At 42.3% G+C, this 9,021-nt stretch overlaps 1 protein-coding gene across 1 annotated transcript in view; it reads left to right on the forward strand.

Annotated features, from left to right (window-relative positions):
- ANAPC4 (anaphase promoting complex subunit 4) overlaps positions 1-9,021 on the forward strand; it is a 25,005-nt gene that overhangs the window by 2,815 nt on the left and 13,169 nt on the right. Inside the window, exons 2-11 of the mRNA XM_029286385.1 lie at positions 677-782; positions 1,644-1,776; positions 2,292-2,366; positions 3,610-3,636; positions 4,259-4,303; positions 5,050-5,134; positions 6,460-6,587; positions 7,730-7,830; positions 7,913-7,964; positions 8,609-8,660. Coding sequence (XP_029142218.1) covers positions 677-782; positions 1,644-1,776; positions 2,292-2,366; positions 3,610-3,636; positions 4,259-4,303; positions 5,050-5,134; positions 6,460-6,587; positions 7,730-7,830; positions 7,913-7,964; positions 8,609-8,660 — 804 coding nt within the window. The remainder of the gene's footprint in view (positions 1-676; positions 783-1,643; positions 1,777-2,291; positions 2,367-3,609; positions 3,637-4,258; positions 4,304-5,049; positions 5,135-6,459; positions 6,588-7,729; positions 7,831-7,912; positions 7,965-8,608; positions 8,661-9,021) is intronic.

Below are 9,021 nucleotides of genomic sequence, written 5' to 3' on the forward strand. Positions count from 1 at the left end.
CCCTGCTGGATCAGGAATCCTGGGAGTTGAAGTCCATGTGAAAGGATCATAGTTCCCCATCCCTGCTGGATCAGGAATTCTGGGAGTTGAAGTCCATGTAAAAGGACCATGATTCTCCACCCCTGCTGGATAAGGAATCCTGGGAGTTGAAGTCCACGTGAAAGGATGATAGTTCCCCATCCCTGCTGGATAAGGAATTCTGGGAGTTGAAGTCCACGTGAAAGGATAATAGTTCCCCATCCCTGCTGGATCAGGAATTCTGGGAGTTGAAGTCCACATAAAAGGATGATAGTTCCCCATCCCTGCTGGATCAGGAATCCTGGGAGTTGAAGTCCACGTGAAAGGATCATAGTTTCCCACCCCTGCTGGATCAGGAATTCTGGGAGTTGAAGTCCACCAGTTATAAAAGGCCCATCCTTTCCTACCCCTGATCTGGATGATTCTTTCTTACCTGGTTCCAGCAATTCTTGGATAAAAGAAATTGTGCAAATCCATTTCCGATTTGCTTGCCGTGGCAGATGCTTTAGGAACCGGGCCAGGCAGTGGATTCCACCGGCGGCCTCTCCCTGCGATGGGCAGCAGGAATAACCTTGAGTTATAGTAGAGTTTTAGTAGAACTTCACTTTCCTTCTGAAGGTGGACGTGACTTAATTCCCCCCCCCCTCTCTTTTCTTAGGTGTTGCTTCACCGCCTGGCGAACTTTCAGCGCGTCTGGAGCTTGCCACCGAATGAAAGCACGGGCAAAGAAGTATCCGCTCTGGCCTGGAGACCAGACGGCAAAAGTAATAAATAAAACTTTATATGAAAGATTCACGTTTGAAATGACTGGATTTTCCCCCAAAGCAGGAAGACCCTCTGCATGTGGGAGAATTCTTAACATGGCAGATTGGAAGGAAAGCGTTACGCATTCGGGGGGAAAAATTATCCTGCATCCTGCTACAGTTTCCCATCTTGTCCAACAAGCTTTGCTGAAAACTTTTCGAACATTTCCCACTTCCAATAAATATGTACTCCTGTTATAGTTGTAGGTGTGTGTGTGTGTGTGTGCCTATGCAGGTAGTCCTCGACTTATAATAATTCTTTTAGTGACCGCTCAGAGTCACAACGGCACAACAGAGAGAGAAGCAACCTAAAACTAAGGAGAAATTTCCTGACAGGGAGGACAATTCACCAGTGGAACGGCTTGCCACCAGAAGTTGTGGCTGATCCCACACTAACATTAAACTAGACATCCCCAATTCCAGCAACCGTTCCTTATATGTTTTAGCCTCCAGTCCCCTGATCATCTTGGTTGCTCTTCTCTGCACTCTTTCTAGAGTCTCCACATCGTTTTTTACATCGTGGTGACCAAAACTGGACGCAGTTATTCCAAGTGTGGCCTTCTCTTTCAAAACGGTATAGGGTTTCCTGCCTGAGCAGCGGGCTGGACTAGATGACCTCCAAGGTCCCTTCCAACTTTATTATTATTATTATTATTATAAACCCCTTCTGTGCGCCTTATTACCAAGTCAGTCTTTCCTCTCCTCTCCTCTTTTCTCCTCCGTCCTTCTGCTTTCTCATCCTGGTTGATCCCAGACCTTGACAGGAAGCGTCTTCAATCTACGCATTTGCGTGTTTTTAATCCCCTGCGATTGCTTTTGCAGTTCTGGCTTTCGGGCTTGCCGATACGAAGAAAGTGATCCTGTGTGACGTGGAAAAGCCGGAGAGTTTGCATTCTTTTTCGGTCAGCGTCCCGCTGACGTTCATGTACTGGATGGAAGTTACGGAGGAAAACAGGTGAGTTGAAGGTCAAGATTCGTCCGTGGCCTTTGTGGCTTTGCCCAGCCGACTGACTGGACAAGAATGATTAAAATGGAGGGCCTTTTGATCCCTTCCAGACCATGGGCAAAATGTGGATTTCAGCTCTGTAATTCAGCCCTTCCTGTATTTAAAAGAAAAGTCCCCAGACTACAATTAGAATTGGCAAATATCTGGATCATACCATCCTGTCCATCAGGGTCACTAACCCACAATTTAGGGACGTGTCTTTGGTCTCCTGACTGCTCCAGTTTTTTTTTTATACAGACGGTCCTCGGCTTACAACAGCTTCCTTAGTGACTGTTCCAAGTTACAGTGGAACTGAAAAAAAAGGGATTTAATGACCATTTTTCACATTGGTGACCGTTTGTAACCTTAACACACCTAGAAAGAGAATCGTGTTGGGGGGGGGGGAGAAAAAACAACTAAAGGTAGTTTTATTTTCGCCAGGATCTTCCTGGAACCAAATCCAAGAATTGTTCTTTTCATTTCAGCGTCCTCATTTCGTTTTATAACGCTGAAGACGAATCCAGCCTTCTCCTTCCAAAGTTGCCTCCGTTGCCGAAGAAGTAAGTTGTCGGGAGGGAAGAGTGGGGTTGTGGAAGTGTGTACGGAGCCAGCTTCACGAGCCTTTGAGAGTTGAAGGAAGCCATTTTTAGAACTGAATGCTGTTTCCGACGTTGAACAGACACCTGAATTTGTGCCCTGATTGTTGGCTGTTTTATGATTTCAGGTGGGGTTTTTTTATGGACCGTGTCTTATGCAAGAAGTAAGCCTATTGAGTAGAATGGGCTTACTCCGAGGCCAGGGGTAGGCAACCTTGGCTCTTTTATGACTCGTGGACTTCAACTCCCAGAATTCCTCCCAGCATGGCTGAGCTTGGAAACCTCTCCCTTTCCCCTCAGCATGGCTGGCTCAGGAATTCTGGGAGTTGAAGTCCACCAGTCATAAAAGAGCCAAGGTTGCCTACCTCTGGCCTAGGCCTAGGCCGCTTTATGACTCATGGACTTCAACTCCCAGAATTCCTGAGCCAGCCTGGCTCAGCTTGGAAACCTCTCCCTTTCCCCTCAGCGTGGCTGGCTCAGGAATTCTGGGAGTGGAAGTCCACCAGTCATAAAAGAGCCAAGTTTGAAGACCCCTCAGTTAGAGGAACATATGAAAGCATAATGAATGTTAATTAATGTAGACTTTATTAGTTTAGAGCAGGGGTAGGCAACCTTGGCTCTTTTATGACTCGTGGACTTCAATTCCCAGAATTCCTGAGTTAGCATGGCTCAGCTTGGAAACCTCTCCCTTTCCCCTCAGCATGGCTGGCTCAGGAATTCTGGGAGTTGAAGTCCACAAGTCATAAAAGAGCCAAGGTTGCCTACCCCTGTCCCAGGCAGTGCAGAGGCTCCGAATAAACCTGGTTGAGTTAAATAGTGTTTCAAGCTTCGCAACAGTTTATTAAAATCCATGATGGTTTTTCACCGATACAAGGATAGTCAGAGATGTTTTTGGACCATACCATTCTGGGGATAGTTTCGTGATTATAGGTCAAGTTTGGAAGATTCATTTTTTTGGGGAAATCTCCAGATTATCTTGGAATGGAATTGCCCAGAAGAAGTTTTGCTTTAGTCCTGAGCAGGAATAGAATGAATACGTCCTGACTTATCCTAAACGATAATGCTACTTGTATGTTGTGTGTTAATAACTGCAGGGAACATGAAGATGTTTTATCTACCCATCCATTCATCTCTCCCTCCCTTGTTTAATTAACTTTTGCACCACTCTCTGAATTTGCTTCTGTTTCTTTCTTTCTTTTTAATGCAGCTACAGCACCACAGCAAAGATTTTCAGGTAAAACTCATCTTCTGTTTGTTAATTCCTGAGAATTTGGAGAACAAGATACGTTTCTTTTAACTGATCTTTTTTTTTTTACTAGTTTCTAATATAAAACACAAAATAGTGAGAAAGTAAAGGAGGCAGAAGGAAAGGGAAAAGTCTAGGGGAAAAGAAAGAAAAAGCATTGGTTTCTGACTCTCTTTGGTGTAGTGGGATAAGATAATAGCATCCAACCTCAATTTATTTATTTATTTTACTTTTACATAGCCATTTCTATAACAACAGACCAGTCTAGCCGGTAAAACTCAAAATCAAAGTTTCGTTTCCCCCCCCACCTCAAGCACAAAGTCCAGAAGCGGTTTCCAAGTAGAAACAAAAGTAATTGTGGTTCCCCCCCCCCTTTAATCAAAGCTGTCAATTTAGCCCTCTCTGCTAACTCCATCAACTTTTCCATCATTCATCCATTGTGGGAAATCAAAGCGTCCTTCCATTTTTGTGCATAAAGTAATCTTGCTGCTGTCAACGTATCTAACATCCAAGTTCCATTTCCCCCCTCCAAGTCTTTATCCATTAAACCCAAAATAAAAGTTCCTGATTTTTGCTTCTTTTAACTGATCTTGACTATGTTATGTTTTAGTGAAGAAAAATCCGATGAAATTATGAAACTCATGGGCGACGTCAGGTAACCGTGCTTCTTTATTATTTCCCCAAAGGGGGGGAAAAATTAGATTCTGATTGTGGGTGTCTAATAGGAAAGCTGGCAGGTTTTGCTTAGGAAGGGAATAAAACTTCCTACAAATTCTCTTTTAGGGGGGTCTCCTCCTTTGGGGGTTTGGACTACAAACGTAGGCTGGGTAGGACTTCTGGGTGTGTAGTAAAAATGTATCATTTGCACTCCAACCCAAGATGCTGAAAAGGGACCGTTGAGTTAAATATCACTGGGCATTCTTTCCTCTAGCCAATGGTTAAATAAATCTCAAGTTTGTTACCATAGTCCATTTCTTTTTCTTTCAGTCTCATAGTCAATCTGTCCATCTCTGCGCATTCTAGTATTTTTTTTAAATTATTTCTTCATCTGACGGTATTCCTTCATTCTTCCAGTGTTGCGCAAATATTCTTGCCGCTATTGCAACATGCAAAGTCAAGTATAAGCTTTGTTTATTAGTCTTTTCTGGCATTATACCTAATAAAAAAAAGTTCAGGTTCAAAATCAACACATTCTCCTAACGTCTTTTCTAACCAAGTATGTATCTTTTTTCCAATAGTTGTTTGCTTTGTCACCTGTCCATCGAACATGATAATACGTGCCTGACAGATCTTTTTTCTAACCTGACTGCATCCATGATTGCCTTCTTTCTCTGTCTCCTTCTCTTTCTTTCTCTCTCTCTCTCTCTTTTTTTTTTTACAAAAAAATCCTTTTCTATGTAGGCTTAATGCCCTCGTTCTCGGAGGCGTCAATGGCTTCATTGAGATCTATGCTTATGGAATGTACAAGATTGCGACGATAACAGGGGTATGTGGTTCCACTTTCACACTTGTTCAGCTGGGGGTGGTAGTAAGTAAAATTGCGTTCAGAATCCCCAAGATGCTTTTCCAAAAGTCAGCTGGTCTTTCTTGGTTCTTTTTTTCCCCTTGAAAACATTTCGCTTCTCATCCCGAGAAGCTTCTTCAGTTCTTCAGAAAAGAAGGGTTCACACTTAACGACCGTTGCAGCATCCCCAGGGTCACGGGATCAGAATTCAGAGGCTTAGCAACTGGCATGTACTTAGGACGGTTGCAGTGTCCCAGAGGAGTCACATGATCCCCTTGGGCGACCTTCCAATAAGCAAACTCAATAGAAAAACCAGATTCACTTAACAACCGTGTTACTAACTTAACTCCTGCAGTGATTCACTTTAACGACGGTGGCAAGGAAGATCCTAAATTGGGGCAAAATTCACTTAAAAATATCTCGCTTAAATTTGGGCTCAGTAACGTTCGTAGTTGAGGATTGTCTATACCTCTCAACACAGCAGAATAGACAATAAAGACAGGAATAAAGACTCACAGATTTGTCATCACTGATTAAAACTACTAAGTTTTACTGTCTCATATTCAGGTTAGTACATTTCTAATTATATCAACTCAATAAGAACATCATTATTACATTTATCAATATTTTTTTTAGCTTACGCATATCTTAATTACATTCAATCTTCATAAACAATCCATATCCTGTTATTGATTTTTACTCAGTTTTTAATTTCTTATCAATATTCCAATTTAACCTTTGATATTTATAATTTTCAGACTTTGGGTGGCCAAAATTTCCCTTATCTCACTTCATAGCAAACTATAATATCCAAAATACACATTTTAATACAATCTTGTTCTATTTCCTAAGAGTTATCTATTTCCCACCATATTAAATCATCTACCTAATCCCACAATATCCCCTTTAATAAATCAAAACCGTTATATATAAATTGCCTGGGTTAATCAATAAATCAAACATATTCATAATATTTAATTAGAAATGTACTAACCTGAATATGAGACAGTAAATGTTAAGGGGAAAAGAGAAGAAATATTTGATGTTATAACCTGAGATTTGCACTAAGATTTTGTTATTGAACTACTGATTAACCCAGTCACCACGTTGCTTTTTAAATATTCAAATATAAAAATGGAAAATTAATAAAATATTATAAAAAAAACAAAACTACTAAGTTTTGATCAGTGATGACAAATCCCTAATGACTGAGATAAGAAGAGAGACAAATTCAACCGCTTGCGCTGTGAACGGTTTTTAACAATGAAGAAAATGTGGTTTATCATTTTGTCACCCTGTTGTTCCAGGTGAGGGGTTCCTGCCTGGCCTTGTGCTTGTCCAGTGACTTGAAATCGCTTTCAGTTGTGACAGAAGTAGACACCGGTCCGGACGGAGATCCGGAAATAACCTACTTCCAGGTGAGTGGAAGGGCCGGGTGTTTCCAATTGAGTGGTCCTTTGAGTTCTCACGGACGTTGTTAAGAATTTTCCAGGCCTGATTTAGATGAGACCGTCAGAGGCTACTTTTGAAGCTATTCAGCCAACGACTTCTGGAAATTCACCGGCAGGATGTGATTATTTGACTCCCATCCTGTTCCTAGGTTGGTTTGTTTTGTGAGCTCCGCTGTGTAGACCAAACCAAGAAATCAACTCCACAGGAAGGCTAAAACTTCTTTTTTAAATATCTTTATCTCTTTTTCTTTTTCTTTCTCTCTCTCTCTCTGTCTGTCTCTCTGTCTCTCTGTCTATCTATCTTNTAATGATTTGTTTCAAAAAATTACACTCTCATCAGAATAGAGGGCTCAGTAACACAGCAAAACCAAAAGGAAGGAAGGAAAGAAGGAGAGGAAGAGGAGAGGAAGAAGAAAAGAAGGGGAAAGGGAAAGGAAAGGAGGAAGAAAAGAAAAAAAAGGAAAGAAGGAAGGGAAAGAGTCAGGAGAGGGGAGAGGAAGAAACGAAGAATGAGTGGAGAGGAGTAGGAAGGGAAAGGCAAAGAGGAAGAAAAGAAAAAAGGAAGGAAGGGAAAGGAAAGGAAAAGACAGTGAGGAAGAAGGAAAAGAGGTGGGAAGGGAAAGGGAGGAAGGAAGGAAGGAAGAAGAAAAGAGGGGAGGAGAAGAGGGGGACAAAGAAGTGGAAGAAGGAGAGGAAGGGAAAGGAAAGGAGGAAGAAAGCAAAAGAAAGATGAAAGGAAAGAAAAGAAAGAAAAAGAAAAAAGAAAAGACAAAGAAAGAAAGAAAGGAAAGAAAGAAAGAAAGAAAAAGAAAGAAAGAAAGAAAGAAAGAAAGAAAGAAAGAAAGAAAGAAAGAAAGAAAGAAAGAAAGAAAGAAAGAAAGAAAGAAAGAAAGAAGAAAGAAAGAGAGAGAGAGAAAGAAAAGCGAAGACCCCATAAACCTATTTCCATGTTGGTTTGTTTTCTCAGTCTGTCAGACAGAGTCCAGGAGGAGAAAGAAAAAAATTCACAATTTTGTGTGTGTGTGTGTGCGTTCTTCCCTTCCCGGCCTTTACGCCTTGCTTTTGGCACCCTGACGGATCTTCCTTTCCACCTCTGCTCATGGGCTTCACGCTTTGCTTTTGACAGCGGCTCGGAGGCCTTGCTATACCACTTAAGCGAGCTGAAAGGCATGGCTTTGTGGAAGCAGAAGTACGAGTCCCTTGGGCTGGACGCATCGGGCATAGAAGGTAAGTGCGTCGTTTCTCGCTGGCTCGACGTGGAGAGCGCCTTCAGTCGGCCTTTATTTCACATTTATTCTCCATTTTCCAGACGCCATCACTGCGGTCGGCTCCTTCATTCTGAAAGCAAACGAACTTCTCCAGTAAGTCATTGAAAGGATTGGCAACCCCCCCCCCCAATCATACAGAGAGTGGTGAGGACAGCGAGAAGATCATAGGACGCTCGTTGCCTGGTATTCAGCATGCTGCTTATAAGCGCTCAGATGTGCTTAGAGCTCAAAAAATTGTTAGAGACCATCCCACACACACACACACACACCTCACTTCATGGTCTGTTTCTTTTGTTCCCCTCTGGGAGGAGGTTTCGAAGTATTTATAGCAGGACTTAGTGCAGATTCGGTGGCGAATATTTTCCAGATATTCGCCATCGTTGCAAACTTAGGACTTTTTCAACGTCCCCCACGATCGCACGATGAACATTCGACCGCTGGGCCACTGGTTCATACTTACGACGGTCGCAACGTCCTGGGATCACACAGTCCCCTTTTGCGACCTTCTGACAAGTTAGTCAATGACTAACTTAACAACTGTGGCAAGCAAGATGGCAAAATGGGGCCAGACTCACTTTGCAAAGGTGTCTCGCTTAGCAGCATAAAATTTCGGCTCCACTGTGGCCGTAACTTGAGGCCGACCTGCGAATGATTGGTAGAAATAAATCCCAACGGCCGGGGAGGAATCCCCCTTACATTAAAGAATCATTTCTGCTCTCTCTCTTTTTTCCCCCCAGAGTTATAGACAGCAGCATGAAAAATTTCAAGGCTTTTTTCCGTTGGCTTTATGTAGGTAAGAAAAACGCTCCTAATTCTAAATACTTCTCTCTCTTTTTTTTCTTCTCCTAGTCTTCTCTCTGTCCGTTTGGACTCTTAAAAAGCTGGCTTCAAAGCAAGCGCTGCCCAGCTTTCTTAAATTGACTAAGTTAATCTAAGTTAATGGTGGTTTGTGCTAATGAAAAGGCAGTGATTTTGTCCGAAATGGTATATATGCTTTCCTGCCTGAGCAGGGGGTTGGACTGGATGACCTCCAAGGTCCGTTCCAACTTTCTTCTTCTTCTTCTTCTTCTTCTTCTTCTTCTTCTTCTTCTTCTTCTTCTTCTTCTTCTTCTTCTTCTTCTTCTTCTTCTTCTTCTTCTTCTTCTTCTTC

This window comes from Protobothrops mucrosquamatus, unplaced genomic scaffold (genome assembly GCF_001527695.2).
Source record: "Protobothrops mucrosquamatus isolate PMUCROS unplaced genomic scaffold, P.Mucros_1.0 scaffold3522, whole genome shotgun sequence".
In the NCBI taxonomy this organism is placed as follows: Eukaryota; Metazoa; Chordata; class Lepidosauria; order Squamata; family Viperidae; genus Protobothrops; species Protobothrops mucrosquamatus.